Source organism: Anomaloglossus baeobatrachus, chromosome 1, assembly GCF_048569485.1.
Source record: "Anomaloglossus baeobatrachus isolate aAnoBae1 chromosome 1, aAnoBae1.hap1, whole genome shotgun sequence".
NCBI lineage: Eukaryota > Metazoa > Chordata > Amphibia > Anura > Aromobatidae > Anomaloglossus > Anomaloglossus baeobatrachus.
Genome location: NC_134353.1, coordinates 532,110,557 through 532,138,034, shown reverse-complemented (window position 1 = coordinate 532,138,034; position 27,478 = coordinate 532,110,557). Strand labels below are relative to the sequence as shown.

At 42.2% G+C, this 27,478-nt stretch overlaps 1 protein-coding gene across 3 annotated transcripts in view; it reads left to right on the top strand.

Annotated features, from left to right (window-relative positions):
• The window catches only part of ADAMTSL1 (ADAMTS like 1), a 483,577-nt gene that overhangs the window by 157,892 nt on the left and 298,207 nt on the right, over positions 1-27,478 (top strand). For all 3 annotated transcript variants that reach the window (XM_075316452.1, XM_075316459.1, XM_075316466.1), the window contains exon 5: positions 15,370-15,496. In XM_075316452.1, the coding sequence (XP_075172567.1) occupies positions 15,370-15,496 (127 nt within the window). The remainder of the gene's footprint in view (positions 1-15,369; positions 15,497-27,478) is intronic.

Sequence of the window (27,478 nt, the reverse complement as noted above, 5' to 3'; positions counted from 1 at the left end):
AGATTCAGACGAAATGTCTAGCATTTACCAGTTACCATCGCTGGAGAACGAAATCCCGTCTCCACCAAGCCTAGCTAGACAGCTAATGCTCAGATTATAATAAACAGAGACAGTATGGAATGCGACATGGAAAACACACAAGTGTCTTGTAAACATTTATGCTTGTAATTTGCATAGTGATTCAATAAACTGCCTTTCCCAGGCTTTCTAAGGCAATAAATGAAAAGTGGCAAACACAATATACATATCTCATACAACCATAAAGGTCATTTTAGGATTGCCTAGATTGAAATGTTTGCATTACAGCGATTCAATGTGTAGAAGGCGCTCATCATGCATCATTTTTCAATCTTATTTAAGATGTTATAAAAGTAAATATTATTGTACAGCATTTTGTGGCCAACATATGGAAGTGTGATGTATTTTAAATCTCAAACTTTTATATTTATTCAACTCCACAATATAATTTTTAAAGGAATCCAAAGTTGGGGCTTATTGTTAACCCCATAAAGGTTTGAGGTTCTAAAAACTTGGCTACTTTCTTCCAAAATCAGTGTTACTCTACTCGAATTGCAATATATGGCATTGTAGCTCAGCCTCATTCTTTCACTTTAGAAATAATGAATATTAAAAGGGGCTGTCCATGACTTTAACATTGATTGATCTTTAGGATAGGTCATCAATGCCTGATTGGTTGTGGGTGAGACACATAGGACACCAGCCAATCAGCTGTTATCAGTGCCGCTAGCCGGAACTACTTGATTTCTAATTTAATTCAAATTAATAGGGGTCGGATGTCCAGTACCCAACCACGGCCACTATTCCGTACAGCTCCCATACTGAGTAGTTCTGTTCTCCGGCAGCACCGGTAACAGCTGATCGGTAGGTGTACCAGGGGTTGCACCTCCACCCAGTCAGACGTTGATGACCTATCCTACGGAAAGGTCATCAATGTTAAAGTATAAAACCCCTGTAAAGGGAATCTGTCAGCAGGTTTTTGCTATGTAATCTTAAGACAGCATGCTGCAAGGGTTAAAACATAGAATTCAGGGATTCCTGTCTTGTCAAGGTCTGATATGTTTATTTGCTATGTTTGTTTAAGCAGCAGGACATATCAATGCTCAGACTACATTGTCTCGAGCACGACAATTCAGCCTGCTCCCTCCTCTGTCAATGTACAATCTCCATAGAGAGCCCGGTGTGGGCGGGACAGCTCTCTCAGTTCTGCTATTGATTGTGTCAGAACAGTTGCACCGAGTAATCTAAGTGATGCATCGATGGATTTCGAGTCTCTTTGCCTGCATCATGCTGCTCTCAGATGACGTAGCAAAAACCTGCTGACAGACTTCTTTTAACAACAATTCACTATGTAAAATAGATTTGTTTAAACCCTGACCAAAGGATGGCCCTACATATAATATCTATCCCTTTACAATGTCGGTCCCAATTATCTTAAATTATTTTGGGATAGTTGGCAAATAGTAGAATCTCAAACTGATTTCAGTCAGTTCAAAGATATAAGACAAATCTTTCAACAAATATAATCCACTAGGTAGCAATGGTGGATAATTATGAATTTACATAGTAGGATAAATATGTTTCTGTGGTTCTCCAGTTGTAAATAGTTTGGCAATCACCGGATTCCTAGTTATCAAACTGACTCATTTCTACTTTATGGAAACCCTTTTTGCTTTGTCTCTCTGGGTCTTGGCCAGAACTGATTGCTCGTCCCCAAGTGCACTGCTGTCATAATATTGAGAGTGTCGGTCCTATCCTTGTCTACTCACAACTATTTTACTTTCTCTTGTTTTTCAGCTGTATACTTTCCATCGCTATTATTGTCACTTATTTTTTCATTACTTAAAATATATCTTAGCTTGCAGATAGAGGTGAATAGTTAGGAATTATTCCCTTATGCGGGCTAGCTAGGTTGTCCTGAATGTCAGTATCATTTTATATGCTTATGGATAACATATGTTTTGGCAAGGGAATATTTATACATGTACACTGCTTAATGCAGTGCTTACAATTTGCGGCCCAGTTTTGGCACCAGTACATCTGCTGATTCACCAAATATTCCAGAAACCAGTTAGCTGTCATTTTAAAAATTCTGGATTGGATCACTTGGTGAAATTCTGTTGGGCTAAGGTTTTACACCTGTTTTTCAAGTATTTGTAATTGTAGATTTCATTTTGAAGGAATCCAAATCAAGATTTTGTCAAGTTAAACTGGTCAAAAACATTTTCGGATTCTTATAGCAACACATAGCAATATGATAATCAGTATTTAACATAACTATTAAAGGGAACCTGTCACCAGATTTGTCCTTGATAAGCTGTGGCCACCACCATTAAGTTCTTAAATACAGCATTCCAAAATGCTGTATACAAGTGCCCAGGCCGATCTGTATAATATAAAAACACCTTTTATTATACTTGCCTGCGGGGCGGTCTGGTCTGATGGGCATTGCTGGTCTTGATCCGGCGCCTCCTCTCTTCCTTCCATCGCCATTCTCCTTCTCAGCTCCATGTGAATGACGCATCCCATGTCATCCACAGAGAGGTCACCATTACGCTCCTGCACATACGCATTTCTCTCTGCCCTGCCGAGGGCAGATCAAAATACTGTAATACACAGGTACGGGGAAGGGTCAAAGACTGCCCGCACATGCGCACTATTATACTTCGATCTGCCCTCAGCAGGGCAAATTTAAGTGCACAGGAGTGTAATGGAGGCCTCTGTGTGGATGACGTAGGATGCGTCATCCACATGGAGCAGTGAAGGAGGGTAGCGATCTTAAGAAGATAGGAGGCACTGGACCGAGACCAGCTATGCCCATTAGACGAGATCACCCTGCAGGTGAGTATAATAAAATATGTTTTTTGTGTTATACAGATCGGCCTGGGTTCTTATATACAACATTCTAGAATGCTGTATATACGAGCTTACTGGTGGTGGCCACAGTTTATAGAGGACAAATCTGGTGACAGGCTCCCTTTAAAAGTCCCATGCAGAGCGTTCAAAATAATAATTTCTTCAAAACTCCTACATTTTGCTGTGCTGGAGACTCACACTACATAAACTTTCCAACTACCCCAGAACAAGAGAATCACTCTTATATTTCAAGAAGATTTGGCCTCTCACAATCTGCCAGATACCAATGCTTCCAGGTTTCTTGTGTGTGAATCCAGGAATACTCCAGCATCAGAGTCCCAGCATTTCAATCGAATATTCAGGGGGCTGGAAACGGGGTGTGGAGAGGGAAATTACTGGACAAGGACATCCATACCATCTACAAATCCAGTAGTTAAAATTGGGTAAAAAACACCTGTTGTTGCACACGTCATGATGGAAGAGTCTACAACCCCAATTCTAAAAAAGATGGGTACTGTGTAGAATGTAAAGAATACATGAATGCAATGATTTGGAAATCATATAACAGTTGGGACATACTTGATGTTCTCTAGCATCAAGTCTTCTTTATACATAAGTTTGTACATTTCTGAGAAGTTAGGAAAGTTTTGGGAGAGGAATATTGTCACATTCTTGTCTGATGTAGCATTCTAGCTGCTCAAGTGTCCATTTTTTTCTTTGCTGGATTTTTAGTTTCATAATGCTTCAAAAATGTTCTATTGGTGAAGGCTTGGACTGGAGATGGACAGTTCATCACCTGCAAAGCTATGCTGATGTGATGGATGCAGTATGAGTTATTGCTGAAATATGCAAAGCCTTCCCTGAAATCATCATTTGGATGAGCACAAATGTTCTAAAACCTCTATGTAATACTCAACATTGATAGTGCCTCAAGATATGTATGCAATTCATGCAATAGGCACTAAATAGAACCCTATACCATCAGAGATGCTGTTTATCGGCTGGATGGTCTCCCTCTTTTGGACTCCCCAGCACACAATGTCTGTAATTTCCAAGAATATCCATGAATCAGAATAATAAATATTTTCTGCATCTATAATATCCATCATCTCCTCCTTTAGCAGTGCGACCCAGCACCGTGAAAATTTTTTTCTTTTTGAACTGTAATTTCCATGAAAAATTTCACATTTTGATAAATCTGACACACAAAATAGTTTTCCATTTGACTTAGTCGATTTTAGTTGAACTTTGGCCAAGAGAAGATAGCGGCGTTTCTGGATTGTGTTGATATATGGCTTCTTCTTTGCATGATAGAGCTTTAACTTGTATTTGTGAATTGCATGGTGTGTTCACAGATATGATTTTTGGAAGTATATTTGAGCCAAATTCAGTGATTTGTATAACGGAGTCATGACTTTTTTAATACAATGCTGCCTGAAGGTCCGTAGACCATGAGCATCCAATATTGACTGTCAGACTTGTCCTTTGTTCATACGAATTTCTTCAGACTCTCTAAATGTTAGGATGATATTGTGTACATGGTGGGATATTTAAAGTCTTTGTAATTTTATGCGAAGGATTATGTTAAGGAAAATTTTTCAAAAATTGTTCCACAATTTTTAGTCTTATTTGTTCATAGATTGGTGAACCTCTTACCATCTTTGCTTCTGAGTAGCTCTGCCTGTCTAACATGATCTTTTTATACACATTTTTAATTGAAAATTTACTTTCCAGCTGCTTTACATCACTTACTTTTTCCAACCTTCTGTAAACCTTGTCCCAGCTTTTTTGAGATGTGTTGCTACCACCAATTTCTAAATACCATATATACTTGTGTATAGGCTGAGTTTTCAGCACATTTTTTATGCTGGGGGGAAAATGGTGATGCGTCTTATAATCTGGATAAAGCTTACTGGGTCGGCGCAGCGGGGTCACAGGACGGAGGGTCGGCGATACTGTTGCTCAAGGCTTTTACGGCGGTGTCACGGCTCAGGAGGGTCAGCAATACTGGGGGCTAAGGGGTGTTGTGGCGGGCGCCATTGAGCCTGATGGTGAGATGTGGTCTCTGTTGAGCTGGTCGGCGGTTGACGCAATTGACTTTAAGAAAATGGCCATGATAGTGGCGTGTGCACAGAATGAGATCTCTGACAGCTGAAATCTCAGTCTGCTCACACTTCCATGGCCATTTTCTTGAAGTCTATCGCGTCAACCGTCAGCCGGCTCAACGGAGTCCACAGCCCGACAGCAGGTTTAATGGTGCCCATCGTGACATCCCTCATCCCACAGTATTGCCGACCCTCCTGAGCCGCGACACCCCCGAGCCATAAGTATTGCCCACCTTCGGTCCTGTGAGGATGCTGAGATACCCCCACTCTCTGAGTCCGCAGCATCACCGACCCAACCTCCTGAACTGCTCTGCCACCACCACCGCGCAGCCCTGGTGAGCTAATTAATATAATACACTAGGATTATAAGATGGACCACCATTTGAACATTAAAAATTATTTTTTCCAATTTTCCTTCTCTAAATTTCGGGTGCGTCTTATAATCCCATGCGTATACTCGAGTCAATACGTTTTCCCAATTTTTGTCTGTGTCAGCTTATACTCGAGTATATATGGTAAGTTAATCTTTTAAAATAATATGAAAAAATAGCTAACTTTGAACGTCTGATGTGTACTATGTTATGTTGGGAAGAAAATAAAGCTATAAGAATTTTCCAAATCATGGCATTTTTGTTTTCTTTACATTTTACACAACATACCACCTTTTTTGGAATTGGGGTTGTATTTCCAAAATAGGCTATAAAATTTGGCCACTATCACATTAGATAAGTGCTGCTTGCTGATTTCTAGAGGATTAACAGACATTGTAATATGTGCAAAGCCAGTTCAACTATCCCATCTCCAGTTGAGGAAAACACAGATTGATTTTAACATGACTCTAACAAGTGTTCTGGTCTAATGAGGTTTTCCACTTTGACAATTTCTGCCCATTAGCAGGGTCACTGGACAAAAAAATTACTAGTGTTGCCCCGCTTAATCCTCCAACAGTCAACTGTTTACTTTGAGGAAATCTGATAGTATGTGTTCTGTTGCTGTGCTCACTCCTGGCTAAAAGATTATGATCCTTAAAGGGGTTGTCTGGTATAAAATGATAACTTTGCAGTCGCTCTATGTGGCTGCACACTTATGAATCCTCCTAGTACACACACTGTGCGCTGCAAGGATGTGCCGGTTTCGGAGCCGGGAACGGCGGTCTTGTGACCGCAATTGTGTGATATGCATGTTCCCGGCCAGAACCCATCTAGTGGGCATGGCCTTGCTCAATACAAGTGTATGGATTGGGCACGTCCGACTAGTAGGCGTGGCTGTTTGGTGGGCATGGCCTTGCTCAATACACTTGCTGCACCCACTAGTCAGGTTGTGGCCGGGAACATGCATATCGCACAATTTTGGTAATGTGACCACCATTTCTGGCTCAGGAACCAGCGAATCCTCGCGGCGCAAAGTGTGTGCGTTGAGCGTATTCATAAGTCTGCAGTCACACAGTCATCATTTTAGACCGGGCAACCCCATTGACAGGGCACCTCCTCTATTTTAACTCAATTCTAAGAAAAGATACAACAAATTGTTCAGTTGCCTAAAGAATGCTACTAACTCTAAAAGTCCAATTTGATGTCTCCAACAATTAGATTAGCTGTTATCCTTCCATTTTTTTTTTTTAGTATTTGCTCATAGCAGGAGTACAGTGTGCCCACTGAAAAAGGATGGAGAGCATTAATTCAATAAACATTCAATATAATTTAATATGCATTTTTTATCCCTGACCAGAATTTCTTTTTCCCTCCTGACCCTTTAACCTATCCCCATCCTTGGTATTAGATAGGCATTTCTGTATAATTCATCAATGCTAATTCCTCTTTTGCCAGAGGGCTCCTAAAATATATTACCCAACAACACTGGGTGGGAAATGTCAGAGAAAAACAATGATGACATTGATTACACTTAATGTAGACAGGATAACATTCATGGCAAGTAGCCTTTTTTTCTTCTATGAGCAGTTAATAAAATGATTTTACTCCCTTGCAATGCTCTCCACCCTTGGGAAGGTAGATGCGCATAAATGCATACTTCAGTAGGGTGAGCCAGAACAATGTGTGTCTTAAGCCTGGACTTTTCAAGCAGCTTTCACACACTGATAAGTATGTTTGGATACACATTGCTAATTCTGTAGTAAGAAATCTACTTTCCAATACTTGTATTTACAGCTGATTCAATTAAGTAACATACACTCCTTCATTGTACTGGGAATAATGGAGGCTTTTACACACAATTTCTCATGTGCGCTCTTTATCAGTCTTTCTCATTTGAAATTTATTTCTTAGAATGTAATGTGAAAAAAAGTTTCTTAAATAACATATGCCATGTTGCTCATACTTCAGTTTTCAGAGCAATATTTAGAACAACGTTAAAGGTTTTTTTGCATCACCTAAAAAGTAGTCGTAGTTTAACCCTATTCTAGATGACACTGGTTTTCCTTCAACCTTATGTGGGACAGTGTAATGTTGCAGTCCCTCAATGAGCGAGCAATATTGATGGTTTATATGCAAAAGAGTGGCTGCTTACACAACAGCAGAGATAAAGAATTTGGCGATTACAGCAAACAACAGAAACACATACAGCAAAGGATTTCCACAGACAAGCCCTCATGCTCTGGGAGATAATATCATGTTGTCACAGCATGGTGACCATAAAGGGAGAGATGACAAGTCGGAGGGGGGGCCCTGTGCTTACCCTCAAGCTAATGGAGTGCCTTAAGCTTACCCTCTACCCAGAATTATGTTTGAAGGTAGTAAAGTCTGAGCCCCCAGCCTCTCCCTGTCCCTGTCTATTGTCCTTGCCCTGATGATTATGTCCCCACCGCAGCCACCACCCAAGTGAACAGATCGGGAAGGAGATCCCCAAAACCCCACTAACCAATAAAAACGGACAGGGGATATAAACTGAAATGCATACACACAAGACTCACACAAGGGAACTACAAAAGGCGTACAGGGATGGGTGACAAAGTAAAGGGAAAAAGTAACAACACTGGGTAGTACACACAACTCAGCACAAGGCAACACAGCAGTAAAATGAGACTCCTCTCCACTCCAGGCCTAGCATCAGAATTAACTGAATAACCAGCACCCCCTGCAGGAAGCAGAGGGCTGATATCCAGGCCGGAAGTGATGATCAGCTGAAACATCTGAGCGGAACTGAGAAGTCTGCTGCTACAAGAGAAAAGGGTGTGCCCAAAGGGAAAAAACACATTAAATGTGCATGGTCACAGCCTGTCCCTAGTAACATGTTAAGTAGTGACACATGTGCATGCTTATATAAAATACCTTACATCCTTGAATTTGTCCTTTTGTTGGAGTTAATAATGGAGTAAAATTGCCTTGTCACCTTATGTAACAAGTACAAGTTAATGATCTCAAAACATTAGAATGTACTCCTCTTTGGGGCTATGATGACAGTATCATATGTTAAATCTTTTTGTCCATAGTTCTCAGTTTCTGATTGTTCTTGATGTTAATATGCTCGATATCAATGGATTAACCAAGACTAGCATTTTGTACTATGTTTTCTTTTGCATTTGTACTCGGAAAGATTGTCATTCTCAGTCCAAATAAATGTCATATATTCTATATACTGCAGGTGTGATGATCTCACAAGTGTAAGTTTAGAAGCAATTACCTCCAGGACTCTCTATAAGGCAATCATTCATGATATATGTATATACACAGTGTCATTGCTATGAAAAAGAACATTTAAAACAAATTGTTCCTTGGTCAGAGTGAGAGACACATGACATGATGTAGCTAGGAAGAATCAAGGAACACACTGTAAAACAAAGGTTGTGTTTATATTACGATTTCAGTCTCGGGGCACACGCGTTACACAGCATGATAAAGAACACTTCTGAATACAATCAAAAAGACACTGCTTTCGCTCAGGGATGCTAATTGCATTGTATCCCCATGTGCCACTGCCTCATCCTTCTCCTTGCCTCATCATCTCCAGTTGCACAAGGTCAGCCAAGGTACAGCAGTAGCTAAAAGATGTTGGACTGCCTGAGGCTAGGAGGAATGAAGACCTCTCTGTGGAAAAGAGAGGGTCAGGCCTTAAAAAAGGCAGTTAAACAAACACGCAGAAAAACAACTGAGGGTAACGCATATTGTTATATGTTTGACATAAGTACAAATAAAGATGTTCAATCAAGTGGTGAAAAAACTGTCCTGGCTTCGGAGGTCTGCTCCTCTGTAGGCATGCAGGGCTCTGCTTAGTGCCTTCAGGCTGTGATCTCACTGCTAGTGACAGGTCAGGTTTTAAACCAACATTTTTTTGCACTGCCAGGTGTATTTTTATATTGTGTTTATTTAAAATATATATCCAAGGTCAGGAAAAAGTAGGAAAACATACAGCAACTCTTTTAATGCTGATGGAGGACTAGCATTTTATAACTGATCCCTAACCTGTCTTCCAACATTTCTGATTTCTGTGGCAAGGTCTGGTTTTCTGGTAGATGAAAGGGAAAAGGATTTTTTTTTTAACTATGATCAATGACTTATTTAAGGAGGAGTTCTCCCCAGTTGTAGTATGTTAAACTGAGCACATTATGAATTAGTGGCTTCAGAGCTGAATAAAATGTAGTTTGTATTTTTTAATTTCTCATCTCTGCTGCAAACATATTAAAGGGAACCTGTCACCAGGTTTTTCCCTTATAACTTGCAGCCACCACCAGTGAGTCCATATATACAGCATTCCAGAATACTGTATATAAGAACCCAGGCTCTGTAGAACGTAAATAACACCCTTATAATACTCACCAAGGGGGCGGTCTGGTCCGTTGGGTGTCACTGCTCTAGGTCCAGCACCTCCTCCATCTTGTGCAGTCACCGTCCTCCTGCCCAGCCCCAAGGGCTTTATGCGTCCTGCATGATCCACGCAAAGGCCGCCATTGCACTCCTGCACATGCGCATTTTGATCTGCCCTGCTGATGGCAGAGCAAAGTACTGTAATGCCCAGGCACGAGGAAAGGTCAAAGACCACCCACGCATGTGCACTACAGTACTTTAAACTGCCCTCAACCAGGTAGATCAGAGTGCACATACGCAGGAGTGAAATGAAGGCCTCTGAGTGAATGTAGAAGGATGCATCTGCACATGGGGCTGGGAAGGAGAATGGCAATTGCACAAGATGAAGGAGATGCCAGTTCGATACCTGCAACACCCATCCAATCTGACCAGCCCCTAGGTGAGTATAATAAAAGGAGTTTTTTTACGTTCTACAGAGTGGCTGGGGCCCTTATACACAGCATTCTGGAATGCTGTATATATGGGCTTGTGACGCCCTGGACAAGCCAGGGGTCACAGGTAATGACATCACCACACCCTACACCCCGGTTAGGCACATCAAAGCTAGACCAGAAACCTTGTTGCCCTCCCCAGGGGCTGATGTCCACACCAGGGGGTGGAGCCAGGCGGTTGGTCTCCACCCACCAAGGAGTTCACAGTCCTGGAGGAGGGAAAACACAGGCAGTCAGAGAAAGAGTTAGGGTTTGGAGGAGGAAGTCAGAGGGAGAGTTGAGCTCAGGCAGAGCTTGAGTGGTAGAGGAGCAAGTGTGAGGAGAAAAGTGACAGCAACAGAGCCTGAAGTGAGTTCGGGTGTGTGCCCCGGACAGAGACAGCAAGGTTAGCAGACGGCGGTGACCGTCTGCAGGAGTGGCCTATCGGAGGTGCCGTGAGTACCGTGGACGGGTGGTGACCCGGCAGTACCGGACCGGTACACAAGGAGAAGCCAGCACCATTGGCAGGGGCCTTTCGGATCCCGGCAAGGCTTGGAGTCGCCGTGAATTTGCCAAATCCGTCAGTGAAGGGGACCTCCGGGTCTCCAAACAACTAAGTCCCGATTGAAGGCAACAGTCCAACCGTATGAGAGAGACACCGCCACCGCCAAGGCACCAGTTTCTCAGGGCCAGCACCTGCGGGCAAAGAGGGGCTCCTCCGGCCCTTATCCAAGTCGGGGAGCGGGTTACCGGTGGGAATCCATCGCAACCAACAGAAGTACTAGGTGCAGGGAAAGAGACAGTCACCGTTAACTACCGGGGAAAAGCAACAGCAGCCGTCCGTGGGAACCGTCTTTCCAGCCGTGTGTTTTACTGAGAACTGTGTCAACGTCTCAGGCTGAGTGAGTACCACCGTGCCGTGCGGCACAGCGCTGCCCCTGCGACCCTGCACCTCACCAGGCCCCGCACCCGGCCTGCCATCCACCCCTACCCCATCACCAGGCCCCGGGACAACCAACCCCCTACCCACGGAGGGGAGGAATAACAACAAAGCTGCTCCCTGTCACCGCTCCCGGGATCCCCGTCCAAAGCAGCGGTGGTGTCCACACAATCACCACAACCGTGGGTGGCGTCACGGACAATATCCCCAAAACCCAAACCACCCCTTTTCACTCACGGGCGAGGAGCGCCGCTCGAGTCCCCGGGATCCGGCCCATCGCTCGAGCCACCGAGCAGCAGCGGCCGCAGCAGCAGCGGCAGCCGGACCCGAGCAGTGGGAGAGCGCAGCGTCCCCTCCTCCGCCCGCGACAGGCTCACTGGTGGTGGCCGAAGCTTATAGGGGAAAAACCTGGTGACAGGTTCCCTTTAAACAAAGAAAAAAGAAAATGTCCCACATAATGTCAAAATAGTCTTTCTTTGTGTGATATGATAAGACATGTAATGACTCTTTGCTGTCCTCACTAATCTTACTACTGGATCATACTTGATTACAAGAGAGGGAGTGGACTACAGCAGGATTGTGTATCAGTACAAATACCTCTGCATCTCAGAGCACTGTCAGCTATGCTGTACTCCCTACTCCCCTAGAATGACAGTGCCATTGTAACATCTGTGCCAGTTCTGCTTTGGTCACTAGGCAGCGTCAAACTGTTGTTGCGGGTGATGTTTGATATAACAATCCTATTTTATTCCTGGAACTAGTGGTTCTCTATAATCTGGAACCTTCAGGGATAATCTTGTCTTTATTTCTGTCTGCTGTCAGCACTTTGTGAGGCTGTTCTATATAAACTCCAGATAGCCAGCCTCAATTGCCAGTCAATAGAAATTCTATCCTGGTTTGTGCCTCTATCCTGAGCTTCTGTATTTTGACCTGATTTTCTGTTTATTGACTTGGCTTCACATTTGAATATCCTCTTGTTGTTGAGTCAGTTCCTGATGTGACCTTCTGGATCTGACCCAGCTTCTTGACTATACTTCTTTCCAGATTGCACCACCGAACAGCAGCTGACTCTGTGGCCCTTACCCAGGGACCTCTGTTTAAATCCAGGTCCCAGTACATGGGTTAAATGATAAAGGCCAGGGCAACCCCTAGATTCTGGAAAACGGAATAGATTGTGCCAAGCCTGTTTGTAGTAGCCATTTTGGAGCTGCCAGGTAACTACTAACTGTGTGTACTTGAGAGCGATAAGATGAGAGCTGCAGATGTTGAGGTGCTTGTAATGACACACCAGGAAGTCCATAGGAGGAAAAACTGGGCACTTGTTCAGACTAACTCCAAAACCACTTTTTCTGCACCATAAATATTGAGTTCCCAACTCGGACACTTTAATTCAGCATAGGAGACACATATCCTTATTGATACTCCGTGGTGCACTTTAGTCAAAGTCCAAGAATCCACGATATATCCAAAAAAGAAAAGACAAGGCACTCACCGGAGATGCAACAGGATGGCTGTTTAATCCAGCAAAAGGTTATATGTGTAGGCTTGTGAGGGAGGCGGGGCACGCCTCCCTCACAAGCCTAAACATGTAACCTTTTGCTGGATTAAACAGCTGTCCTGTTGCATCTCTGGTTAGTGCCTTGTCTTTTCTTTTTTGGATATATGATTGTAATGACACACTACTCTGCTCTCATCACTGATATTACTGCTGGCATTTACCATCATTTCAAGCAGGGCATGTAAGTTAAACAGAGCTGTGTTCCATGACAAACACCTCTTCAACTGCAGTTCTCTCCTCACAGTGTAGTCAGCTCTGCTATATTCCCCCATACCCCACACTAATAGTGCTGTTAGATGAGAACTGCAGATGCAGAGATGTTTGTAATGACACACAGCTCTGCTTTACATCCTTTCACAGGTGACAGTAATGCCTGCTTTACACGAGACAATCTATCGTGCGATAGATCGTCGGGGTCACGGTTCTTGTGACGCACATCCGGCATTGCTTGCGACGTCGGCCTGTGTGACACCTCCTCCGACGCAGTATCACTCACAAATCGTGTGTCGTGACGCCACCCACGGTTGTGGTGATATTGGTGACACCACCGCTGCTCTAGACGGGGATCCCGGGAGCGGTGACAGGGAGCAGCTTGGTTGTTATTCCTCCCCTCCGTGGGTAGGGGGTTGGTTGTCCCGGGGCCCGGTGATGGGGTAGGGATGGATGGCAGGCGGGTTACGGGGCCTGGTGAGGTGCAGGGTCGCGGGGGCAGCACTGTGCCGCACGGCACGGTGGTACTCACTCAGCCAATGATGAGGACACAGTTCTCGGTAAAACACACGGCTGGATGGACGGGTCCCACAGACGGCTGCGGTGTTGTTTCTCCCGGCAGGTTGGTGATGACTGCCTTTCCCTGCACCTATATACGGTAGATGGTTCCAATGGGTTCCCACCGGTAACCCGCTCCCCAGCTTGGATATGGGCCGGAGGAGCCCCTTTTGCCTGCAGGCGCTGGCCCTGAGAAACGGTGGCCTTGGCGGTGGCGGTGTCTCCCTCACTTGGTTGGACTGTTGCCTTCTGTCGGGACTTGGCTGTTGGGAAACCCAGGAGGTTACAAGCTAATATCACTGTAACAGACATTATGAATTAAAAAATGAAACTAGTTTTGTTTTCACCTCTGTAGCCACTATTTCATGATGTAGCAAATTTAATATTGTAAAACTGATGAAAGGTCCCTTTAAGGTACTAGGTGCATAAAATTTGGGTATGCTCACACATTTGAAGTACGCACATATTTTACTAAAGGAACCAAGGCACAGTTACAATATCTCTACATGAGCAAAGGGGTCATGCACTGGCTTCTCCATATGGAATCCACAGAAATAGGTAAAACACTACTTTCTCTCAAATATTTCTTCTTAGCAGAAGTTTTCCATTGCATGTGAACGGGAATGCGGACACCTCATTTACATGTATGGGATATGAATTGTCACCTGATTTTAGATGGAAATTCGGAACAAATACGACCTCACGTGAACATAGCCTATGTGTGTGGAGATATATTATACATTTGTTTTTTTGAAAAAGTGAAAGTCATGATTGAATTTGCATAGATTAGTATGAAGGTTTTATATTGAGTTATTTAGTGGAATGGAAAAGTAGTATATGATGCACGATGTGAGAGTTTGGTACAATGTTTCCGAAGATTAGGCCACCTGCAGAATCACAAACACCTGCAAATATGTTTCTTACAGCAAATTTCAATATCCTGTCTGCAGAAAACAATACCTGGTGTAGCAATTCTGACACCTAATCCCAATAATGACTATATACTATAATGACTGACAAAAAATTATGGTTGTCTCGATATCTGCATTGTATGGCCTACCTATGAAAGAAACAGACGTTTCGGCAAGAACGGACTCTCAAAAATGATTAGTTATTATCAAAATGTATCTGTATCTTATAAATAGCTTGTGACCATTTTGTTAAATCCATGTATATATATATATATATATATATATATATATATATATATTGCTTTATACTACTGTACTTGTTTTACCTTTATACTACATGAATTATTGGGATTATTGGTTTTCACCAAACATGTAGCTAAACACTTACTTATGGTATCTAGCATATTTTGTTTCTTCCTTATTTGTTGATATTTCCAGCTTTGTTTTTGATATGGTCATAGTATAATTTTTGGAATTCTGTGAAATTAAGGACCATGTTTATGAGCTATTTGTTCTGGTTATGCGATTTCATTGATTCAAGGTGCTCAGGGGAAATCACTTATTGTTATTTTTAAGCCAGTACTAATATATAATAATAAACAATATAATAATATAATACATAATGACATATTTGCAGCTAAAACTGCTTTCACTGACTAGCGTGACACACTGTGTTTTTAGCATCAGTCTTCTATATATATTGATTTTTCCTCTTACTGTGTGCTGCTTTCACATACAGTAATATGTCTCAAAGAGCCAATGAAGTTATCTGTGAGTCCAATAAAACAAGACTATGTATTTTTATTTGCTTTGACAAGACCATTTACTACATGTGCAACTGTTGACTCAGTACTCATTGGAAACATACCTTTTAAAGTCAAGGAAGCTACATAGTTTGTGCCTTGGTCTACAGCTCTCAGGTGGAAATAATTTACAAGAACATAAATAGCCTCCACCCTAAAATTAATATACGTCTTTTTTGGCAGATCGTTGGTTGTGACCACCAGCTGGGAAGCACTGCAAAAGAAGACAACTGTGGAGTTTGCAATGGAGAAGGGTCAACATGCCGGTTAGTTCGGGGGCAGTACAAATCACAACTCTCTGCAAATAAGCGTAAGTGAATACACTTTTTCATTTATCACGAAAAGTCCAATGATGCATGGCTATATAAGCTGGTCTAAACAAGAGATCGTACAAATTAAGAACTGCAAAAAAAATAAAGTAGTTGTGATTTTCCGTTATTTTATGTACTATGACATTTTTTTTTATATAACACAACATTTGGAGTGGCTTTTAGTGACATTTAATCTTTTTTGGAGTTATATTACATTTTTCACAGTATTATTTGTTTTCTCTTGGTGTGTACAGTGGTGCTTGAAAGTTTGTGAACCATTCAGAATTTTCCATATTTCTGCAAAAATTTGGTCTAAAACTACATTAGGTTTTTACACACATCCTAAGAGTAGATAAAAAGAACCAAATCAAATAAGTGAGTCAAAGACTGTCATTGTTTTATTGAGAGAAATGATCCAACATCCGATTTCTGTGAATGGTAAAAGTATGAAAACCCTAAGGATTAGCAGATAATTTGATTTTGCAAATAGAGTTTGGTGTTTTAAATCAATGAGATGACAATCAGGCATGAGTGGGCGACCTGTTCTATTTAAAAAATGGAGATCATTCAAAGTCTTCACAACTTGTGAAGTTGAACTAAGTGCTGATTAGGTCTGCTCATCGGCTTGGAGGAATGCTATCATAGTACCTCTTAGGGGCCCTTTGCACACTACGACAAGCCGATGCTGCGATGCCATGTGCGATAGTCCCCGCCCCCGTCACAGCTGCGATATCATGGTGATAGCTGGCGTAGCGAACATTATGGCTACGCCAGCTTCACATGCACTCACCTGCCCTGCGACGTCGCTCTGGCCGGCGACCCGCCTCCTTATTAAGGGGGCAGGTCGTGCGGCGTCATAGCGATGTCACACGGCAGGCGGCCAATAGAAGCAGAGGGGCGGAGATGAGCGGGCTGTAAACATCCCGCCCACCTCCTTCCTTCCGCAGAGCCGGCGTGAGACACGGTGACGCAGGTAGGAGATGTTCCTCGCTCCTGCGGCTTCTCACACAGCGATGTGTGCTGCCGCAGGAACGAGGAACAACATCGCACCTGTCACTGCTGGCAAATTATGGAAATGTCGGACCGTACACCGATGATACGATAACGACGCTTTTGCGCTCGTTAATCGTATCAAACAGGATTTACACACTACGATATTGACCGCGACGCCGGATGTGCGTCACTTTCGATTTGACCCCACCGATACCGCACCTGCGATGTCGTAGTGTACAAAGCCCGCCTTACAAAGCAGATTTAGCTGTTATGTTAGTGGATTTTCTCCTATGAACTTCTTGTTTCTAGTCCCAACATTTCTGCAAACTTTCTAAAGAATTAAGCTGAATACTATTGGCTTGGCCATCTCAACACATTAACTTTATTCTTATATAACTATTTCTTTGTAGAAAAACAAGGGAAGTTTGAATTTTGAATTGCTGCATGACCTACATTATCTTGGATTCAGATTGTTGACACATCCTGACATTTTCTTTTAGATTTTGAAAATAAGATTCAGAGTTCATTGCTCCATCAATGATGTCAAGTTCTTTTGGCCCAGATGCTGCCAAACAAACCTATGATACTACCATCACCGTGTTTCACATATGGTATGAGATTTTTATGCTCAAATGCAATGGTTTTCAATCTCCTAGCATATCGCTTCATATAACAGTCTCATTCAGCCACAAAACATTGTTCCAACAACCTTGTGGCATGTCCAGGTGATCTATAGCAAACTTCAGAAAGGCAGCAATGTTCTTTTTGGAGAGCAGTGGCTTTCTTCTTGCAATCTTGCACACCATAGTTGTTCAGTATCCCCCTGATGCTGGACTCATGAATATAGATGAGCGAACCCGTGTAAGTTACGTTCGGTGTTTGCAGCCAGTCTTTAGCGAAAGTTCAGTTTGGGACCTGGACTTGACCTGAACTTGAGTTATTTCAGTCCAAACTCTTACGAGCACCTGGGGTCCTTAGAAATATCCTATGTTATTTACATGATACAACAAATGTGTTTTGAAAATCAGATTTTAAAAGATACCTAATATTTAAACAGAACAGGTCACCCACTCACACCTGATTGCTGTCCTATTGATTAAAAACACCACACTGACTTCTTGTTCACATACTTTTGTTACTCAAAAATATATTAAATTGGATAATTTTCCTGAATAAAAAAAATTACAAAATATAATTAATTTGACTAATTTTTTTAATTTAGTTTTCTTTTTCTACTTTTAGGACTTAAGTAAAAGTCTGATGTAGTTTGTACAATAGCTGCAGGTTTAAAAAACATTGACCCATCATTGTTGATTTTCCATAAATCAGGGAAAATAATGAGGTCCCATGGTTTCCACGAAATATGCTGTTTGCTTATTAGGTGTTGGTAAGCGAACAAGTAAACCAAGCTTTGTCCATATTGCGGAGTGCTAGGTAACAGCATCCCTTTGATAAATGGTGAAGATTGATGACAGCTTGCTATTTGCTATACACACGTTTCAATGCTTATTAGCAATCATAAAAACCCATTTTAAACTGCAACAGTATAACTGGTTCTTCACATCTAAATGTCTTGCGAAGTCTTCAATTTGTGCTTTTATGGGTTATGTTTTATCCATTAAAATATAAGGAGCAGCGTGAATCCATCTGGCTATAATTGCACTCTAGTGCAGCTTATGGCTTGCTGAAGTGTGACTCAGAAAAGCAAGAGCCTTCGGTGTATTTCACTGCAAATATTTTTCCTAGAAATCTTTCTAAAAAATCACGTTCTATTATGGACCTCACATCTGTTTACTCTCCTACAAACAAAGCTTAGGTGTGAAAACACAAATAGTACTTTCGGTCTTTTCTTTCCAAAATGTAAAAAAACAGTAATTATGCAAGACAACTGTATAATACTTTTATAATATTTTGTAAAATTTCCATAATTATGTACAGCTATGATAATATTCCAGCAATGCCTTATTTCATAAAGTCTTGATTATCTATAAGATAGCAATAATCAAGCTAATATTGTCTGAATTTTATGTGTACATTCATATATGTCTACATCTTCCAGCAAATAATTACAGACTGACGAGTTTTTCCATGCCATGAGATTGACAGAGTTGATGCCATTAAATACTCTATAATATGTAGGAATACACTGTATATTTTTTTAACTTCATACTTCTTAGAAATACAATTTATACGATTTATTATACATAGAGATTGTGATGCAGCTCTCTTTGTGATAGCTTGACAGCTTTTAGGCTATGTGTGCCCTTTGCGTTGAGGTAGTTGCAGTTCTAAAGGCGTCCTCTTGCAGAAATTGTCTTTGTCAAATTTGTTTTTGACCACAAAATATACACGTGCGTTTTTACCGTGTTTTTACCGCGATTTACATGCTTTTTCATTGCTTAAAGTTAGATTCGTTTTGAAGACAAATACACTACTAAATAAAGTTTAAAAATTCAAACACTATAAAAAAAGTTAAAAAAATAATAGCAAATATGATTAAAATCATACACAAAATAGCTGATTTTATTAAAATTATAACTGTGTTCTAATATTTATGCATAAAATAACGTAAAATTATGGTTTTTCATTAATTTAATTGTAGGACTATGTGTGTGTGTAAAGGGACATATCATGCCCTTAATATAATGTCAAAAACGCATGCATTTAATTTTGACAAAAAAGCATGCTTTCTGCATCAAAACAGCATGTTAAATGCTAGAATTTTGATTAAAGAGTGCTTTACACGCTGCAACATCGCTAGCAATCTCGTTAGCGATGTAACACGCGAGATCGCACATACGATTTGCTGAGATCACACATGTGACCGGCGCTACAAAAATGACCTATGTGCGATCTCGGCAAATCTTATCTGAGATCAAAACGCTGCGGAAACGCAGGGAAAAACGCAAAGTGTGCACATGACAAACAGACATTGCACTAGTCATTCTGTTCATCAAGTTTCAGAGGAACCTCTGTCTTTACCCCTTAGGCTATGTTTACACGGTGCGTTTTTGCAGGGTTTTTTTTCCTGAAAAACAACTTGATCTTGTGGCAGAAATTCTCCTGGCAGTCTTCTCCAGTTTTGGTGTGTTTTTTTATGGCATTTTTGGTGCAGTTTTTATGGGGTTTTTGGTGCGTTTTTGATACGGTTTTAGAGTGTTTTTTTTTTATGGCCACTGCGATGGATGCAGCGGGACACAGAACAAGTAATTTGCCAGAACTGGAGTCAGCTAATCTGAACTCAGCTGAATTCCTAACCCCACAGCCCGCACACACTGCGATGGATGCAGGGGGAACAGAACAAGCAATTGGCCAGCACTGGAGTCAGCTGATCTGATTACTTTTTCTGCTGGCTGTGAGGTCAGGAGTTCGGCTGAGTTCAGATCAGCTGACTCCAGTGCCGGCCAAACTCAGCTGAACTCCACAGCCTGCACACGCTGCGATGGATGTAGGGGGACACAGAACAAGTAATCGTCCGGCACTGGATTCAGCTGATCTGATTACTTGTTCTGCTGGCTGTGAGGTTAGGAGTTCAGCTGAGTTCAGATCAGCTGACTCCAGTGCCGGCTGAACTCCACAGCCCGCACATGCTGTGATGGATGCAGGGGGACACAGAACAAGTAATCGGCCAGCACTGGAGTCAGCTGATCTGAACTCAGCTGAACTCCTAACCTCTCAGCCAGCAGAACAAGTAATCATATCAGCTGACTCCAGTGCCGGACAATTACTTGTTCTTTGTCCCGCTGAATTCATCGCAGCATGTGTGGGCTGTGGAGTTCAGCTGAGTGCAGATCAGCTGACTCCAGTGCCGACCGAACTCAGCTGAACTCCACAGCTCGCACATGCTGTGATGGATGCAGGGGGACACAGAACAAGTAATCGGCCGTCACTGGAGTCAGCTGATCTGAACTCAGTGGAACTCCTGACCTCACAGCCCGCACATGGTCACAAGTGATCGGCAGCGGACAGTGACTGCTGTTAACCTGCATCCATCACAGCATGCGCGGGCTGTGAGGTCAGGAGTTCAGCTTACTCCCAATTAGCTGACTCCAGTGTCAGGCGATTAGGAGTTGTGTGTCGCGCTGTCATGTGAGGTCACATCCTACTTTTCATCAAGGTTTACCACCAAAACTTAATCAAAACCGAATGAATACTTTATGGGTCAGGTTTTACAGTGGCATTGGCATTTCCTCCTTGCTCTCTGTGGAAGCAATAACGCTGCAAGAATTGACATGTTCATTTTTTAAAAACCTGACGAATAAGGCCCTGTGCGCACTTACCGGATTTTGACGCGGATTTTTTGCGGTTTTGCTGCATGTTTCGCTGCAGAAAATGTTCATAACATCTCTGCAGTGAATCACCAGCAAAACCTATGGGAAAAAAAAATCCTGTGCGCACTAGGCGGATTTTGACAGCTGCATGTTTTGCTGCGGGATTCCCGCAGCAAAAACAATTGCATGTCAATTCTTTTTCGCACGTCGCTGCGGGATTTCACTCCATTGACTCCAATGTAATCGTGAAATCCCGCAGGGAATAACGCAGGCAGCAAATTCTGTGCAGTTCACTGCGTTTTCCTGCGTTATTCCCTGCGGTATTTCGCGGTTTACCTCCGGTAATGTGCATCGCTTGCCTGCGGTTTTGCAGGGAAGTGATGTCATTACAGGAAGAGGAAGCGAAGCAGAGAGTAAACACACACAGATCACAGACACACACAGACATCACAGACATCGAACACAGACACAGACACATTGAACACACATAGAAAGCAAACGGAAATATAGAAAACAAAGCACGTGGGCTCCGCTGCATATTTACCGTCCAGCCGAGGTAAGCACACAGCGGCGGCCCGGTATTCTCAGGCTGGGGAGGGAGAGGGGCAGGGTTAATGTCCCCCTCCCGCAGCCGAGAATATCAGCCGCAGCTGCCCCGGCACTGTCGCATGCATTATGCGGCAGTACCGGAGTGTCCTCGGCTCTTCTTGCTGCCGTGTAGCAGTGGCAGTCAAGGTAATACAAGGGGTTAATGGTGGCGGATCACCGCCATTAACTCCAGGCTTGATCATGGCAGCGTCTATGAGACAGCTGACATGATCAACCCGTAAGTAAAGTGAAAAAACACAGACACCGAAAAATCCTTTATTTTAAATAAAACACAAATAAGCCTCGTTCACCCTTTTATTAACCCCTCCCGAAACAAAGCTCCGACGTAATCCACTGCTCCAGCATAATCCACAGGTCCTGCACTGCTTACATCCAGCCGCGACTGACACTGTCACAGCGCTGAATGAATGCAGCCTCGCAGCGAGACAGCAGAGGTAATTACTGGTCATTTCCCACGGTCAGTAATGTGAACTCCCTGCCGACCGTGGGAAATGCAGAGTGTGCTCACAGGGACTCTATCTATCTATCTATCTATCTATCTATCATCCTTCTATCTATCCCTCTGTCTGTCTATCTATCTATCTATCATCCTTCTATCTATCCCTCTGTCTGTCTATCTATCTATTCTTCTATCTATTCTTCTGTCTATTTCTCTATCTCAGAATGAAATAACTTTTTTTTTTTCTTCAATGTGCTTTATTGCATTGAATGCAATAAAGCACATACCAACCCGCACGCGGCAAAACCGCGGCAATACCGCGAACAATGCCACGGTAAAACCGCGGCAAACCGCATGCGGTTTTCGGGTGCGGTTTGCCGCGGTTTTTTACCGCGGGTGCGGTAATCTTTTAATACCTGTGGAATTTTCTTGAGAAAATTCCATTTTCCAGTGCGCACAGGGCCTAACACAGGTATTTGTCAAAACAGTCAGGAAAAAATCCTGACGTGTTTGTGTGTGTGCATGAGATTTCAGAAATCGCATAGAGTTTGCTGGGACGGTAAAAAGCAGCATTTTATTAGCATGGAATTTAATAAAACCAAGGCAAATCTGCAGCTAAAAATGCTGCAAAACCTGACCAAAACGCCCTGTGTGAACATACCCTTAATATATATATATATATATATATATATATATATATATATATATGAGAAAAAATTCCAGCCGCACACTGTGAAAAAACAAAATAAATTCTACATTAGCCTCCTTTTTGTTCACCAGCTGATCTTGTAGGTGTTTAAAACCCAGAGAAGATGCAGTGTAGTGTAGGACCCAGCAAAGGAGGGTGCCGTGAAGGGGCGCTGGGCTGGTATTACAATGGCCATTATAATATTCCAAATACCTCCATTTATGTTATAAGGTAGAATTTATTTTGTTTTTTCACCGTGTGTGGCTGGAATTTTTTCTCATATTTATACACCATCCAGATACGCACCTGTTCACATTGTAAAGGTGCTGCCAGTACGGTTTGCAGTCAGGTTAGTACCAGCGTGGGAAACCAGCAAGGGGACCCCTGCTTCATTCTGTTTTTTTTCTATTGTTTATATATATATATATATATATATATATATATATATATATATATATATATATATGTATTGATCTGGAATTGCAAAGTGCCAAAAGGGAAAAAAAAAATCAAAGGCCACAGGAACAGGACAACAGTGGTGTTGGGACAGAACTGTGGTCAGGCACAGTCTATAACTGGCAGGAACTTAGGGGGTTATATTGTGAGCCCCACCCAAGAGTTACAAAAGGGAGGTGATGAAAAGACCAAATTAGGAGTTTACCCCAAGATTCCCGCCTGAATAAAACCAGGAGGTAATGAAAATAGTAAATTAGGAGTTTACCACAAGATTTCTGCCTGAATGATACCGGGAGGTATCAAGAAGACTAAATTAGGAGTTAACCTTCAAGATCCCTACTTAAATGATACCGGGAAGTAATGAGAAGACTAAATTAGGAGTTTGCTCCCAAGATTCCTGCCTGAATGATACCGGGAGGAATCAAGAAGACTAAATTAGGAGTTAACCTCCAAGATCCCTACTTAAATGATACTGGGAGAAATCAAGAAGACTAAATTAGGAGTTAACCTCTAAGATCCCTACGTAAATGATACCGGGAAGTAATGAGAAGACTAAATTAGGTGTTAACCCCCAAGATCCTTGCCTGAATGATACAGTAGGTATCAAGAAGACTAAATTAGGAGTTAACTCCCAAGATCCCTGCTACCACAAGTCTCAGAATATAAAACAGAGTTTGCACAATGTCACCCACAAAGTATGATACCATCCATCAACAGAAGGAGAAGCAGAGGGAGCAAGCATAGGCACAGATGTAACAGAAAAACAGAAATATACTTATTATTATGTTTATCAATACTGTTTAATAGTTATACAGTGCAGACTAGACAGTTTTAAAATGTTCCAATGTGATTCATGCTGCTTAATAAATTGGTGCATATTTCAACTGTCTAGTGTAAGTTTATACCACTATCAATGTTTTCTCAGGGCTGCAAAATCTTTTAATGTGAAAATGAGGTAAAGACTACATAGATTGGAATCACACAAAGTGTCAATGGGATCTCATCCACAATATGTATGCCAGTTCTGGTCACCAGGTTATTAAAGAAAAAAAATAGGTGCAAAGAAGGTCACCAACATTGAGAGAACTTTAGCTATGCTTTCATATCTTCAGCAATTACAATATATATATATATATATATATACAGTTTATACGGTACAGACCAAAAGTTTGGACACACCTCATCTCTAGAATAACTATTAAGAGGAGACTTTGTGCAGCAGGCCTTCATGGTAAAATAGCTGCTAGGAAACCACTGCTAAGGACATGTAGAAGAGACTTGTTTGGGCTAAAGAACACAAGGAATGGACATTAGACCAGTGGAAATCTGTGCTTTGGTCTGATGAGTCCAACTTTGAGATCTTTGGATCCAACCTCCATGCCTTTGTAGAAAAGGTGAACGGATAGACTCTACATGGATGGTTCCCACCGTGAACTATGGAGGAGAAGGTGTGATGGTGTGGGGGTGCTTTGCTGGTTACACTGTTGGGGATGTATTCAAAATTGAAGGCATACAGAACCAGCATGCCTACCACAGCATCTTGCAGTGGCATGCTATTCCATCCGGTTTGCATTTAGTTGGACCATCATTTATTTTTCAACAGGACAATGACCCCAAACACCTCCAGGCTGTGTAAGGGCTATTTGACTAAGAAGGAAAGTGATGGGGTGCTATGCCAGCTGACCTGGCCTCCACAGTCACCAGACCTGAACCCAATTGAGATGGTTTGGGGTGAGGTGGACCACAGAGTGAAGGCAAAAGGCCGAACAAGTGCTAAGCATCTCTGGGAACTCCTTCAAGACTGTTGGAAGACCATTTCTGGTGACTACTTCTTGAAGCTCATCATGAGAATGCCAAGAGTGTGCAAAGCAGTAATCAAAGCAAAAGGGGGATACTTTGAATAACCTAGAATATAAGACATATTTTCAGTTGTTTCACACTTTATATATATATATATATATATATATATATATATATATATATATATATATATATATAAGAGCTGTAGATAGTAACTATCTCTCTGTCTCTCTCCCAGTCTCTGTCTGTCTCTGTCTGTCTCTCTCTGTGTCTGTCTTGTCTCTGTCTGTGTTTCTGTCCTTGTGTGTCTGTCTTTGTGTATCTGTCTCTATCTGTCTGTCTCTGTCTGTGTTTCTTTCTCTGTGTCTGTCTCTGTGTGTTTGTCTCTGTCTGTCTCTGTCTGTCTCTGTGTCTGTCTCTCTGTCTGTCTTTTTCCGTGTCTGTCTTTTTCCCTGTCTGTCTGTCCCTATTCATGTGTATCTCTGTCTCTATCCATGTATTTCTGTCTCTGTATCAGTCTCTCTGTCTGTTTCTCTCTATCTCTGAGTGTCTGTCTCTCTCTATCTCTGTGTCTGTCTGTCAGTCTCTTTCCGTGCCTGTCTCGTTCCAGGTCTGTCTCTTTCCCTGTCTGTCTCTTTCCCTGTCTGTCTCTTTCCCCGTCTGTCTATTTCCCCCTCTGTCTCGTTCCAGGTCTGTCTCTTTCACCGTCTGTCTCTTTCCCTGTCTGCCTCTTTCCCCGTCTGTCTCTGTCTCTTTCCCTGACTTTTTCCTTGTCTCTGTCTCTTTCCCTGTCTTTTTCCTTGGCTCTGTCTCTTTTCAAGTTTTCTCTCTTTCCCGGTTTTTGCCTCTTTCCCTATCTGTCTCCCTGTCTGACTCTTTCCCTGCCTCTGTCTCTTTCCCTGTCTCTGTCTCTTTGCGTGTCTCTTTCCCCGTCTGTCTGTCTCTTTCCCTGTCTGTCTGTGTCTGTCTGCCTCTGTCTCTTTGACTGTCTGTCTCTCGCTGTCTCTTTTCCTGTCTGTCAGTCTGCCTTTGTCTGTCTCTGTCTCTCTGTCTCTTTCCCTGCTTGCCTCTTACTCCGTCTGTGTCTGTGTCTGTCTGTATCTTTCTGTCTCTCTCATATCCGTCTCCCCACCGACATCTTATTAACTCACACATAAGCTTCTTATACTAACAATTTATTTTGTTCCTATAGCGACCACTTACAGCTCTTATTAGTAACCTATAGCTCGCAGCTCCATAGACTTTAAAGGAGGCAGGTTTTTTGGAGAGTAACTGTAAAGCGCAGGGTTAAATTTTCCTGTCAAAACATAGTCTATGACGTACCCTGAGTTACATGGGCTGTCTTTGTAAAATTTCAGGATTGTAAATGCGACGGTGCGGATTCCTTTAGCGGACACACACACACACACACACACACACACATACACACACACACATACAGACATACACTCAGCTTTATATATTATATATCATAAATATAAAAATTGTAATGTTATGGTGAAGAATTAACAACAAGTGGGACACAATTGTGAAGTTGAACGATATTTATTGCTTATTTTAAACTTTTTTTAAAAAAATAAATAACTGAATGGTGGGGCGTGCAATATTATTTGTCCCCTTTAAGTTAATACTTTGTAGCGCCACCTTTTGCTGAGATTACAGCTGCAAATCGCTTGGGGTATGTCTCTATCAGTTTTGCACATCGAGAGACTGAAATTCTTGCCCATTCTTCCTTTCCAAATAGCTCGAGCTGAGTAAGGTTGGATGGAGATCATTTGTGAACAGCAGTTTTTCCACAGATTTGTGATTGGATTCAGGTCTGGACTTTGACTTGGCCATTTAACACCTGGATACGTTTATTTGTGAACCATTCCATTGTAGATTTTGCTTAATGTTTGGGATCATTGTCTTGTTGGAAGACAAATCTCTGTCCCAGTCTCAGGTCTTTTGCAGACTCCAACAGGTTTTCTTCAAGAATGGTCCTGTATTTGGCTCCATTTATTTTTCCATCAATTTTAACAATCTTCCCTGTCCCTGCTGAAGAAAAGTAGGTTCAAACCATGATGCTGCCACCACCATGTTTGACAGTGGGGATGGTGTGTTCAGGGTGATCAGCTGTGTTGCTTTTATGCCAAACATATCCTTTGGTATTGTGCCCAAATAGTTTGATTTTGGTTTTAATCTGTCTCCCATGTGGCTTGTGGCAAATTTTAAACAACACTTTTTATGGATATCTTTGAAAAATGGCTTTCTTCTTGCCACTCTTCCATAAAGGCCAGATTTTTGCAGTGTATGACTGATTGTTGTCCTATGGACAGACTCTCCCACCTCAGCTGTAGATCTCTGCGGTTCATCCAGAGTGATCATGGGCCTCTTTGCTGCATCTCTGATCAGTCTTCTCCTTGTTTGAGATGATAAGTTGGATGGACGGCCGGGTCTTGGTAGACTTGCATTGGTATGATACTCCTTCCATTTCAATATGATCGCTTGCACAGTGCTTCTTGGGATGTTTAAAGTTTTTGAAATCTTTTTGTAACCAAATCCAGCTTTAAACTTCTTTACAACAGTATCACGGACCTGCCTGTTGTGTTCCTTGGTCTTCATGATGCTATCTGCGCTTTAAACAGAACACTGAGACTATCATAGAACATGTGCTTTTATATGGAGACTTGATTACGCACAGGTGGCTTATATTTACCATCATCAGTCATTTAGGACAGCATTG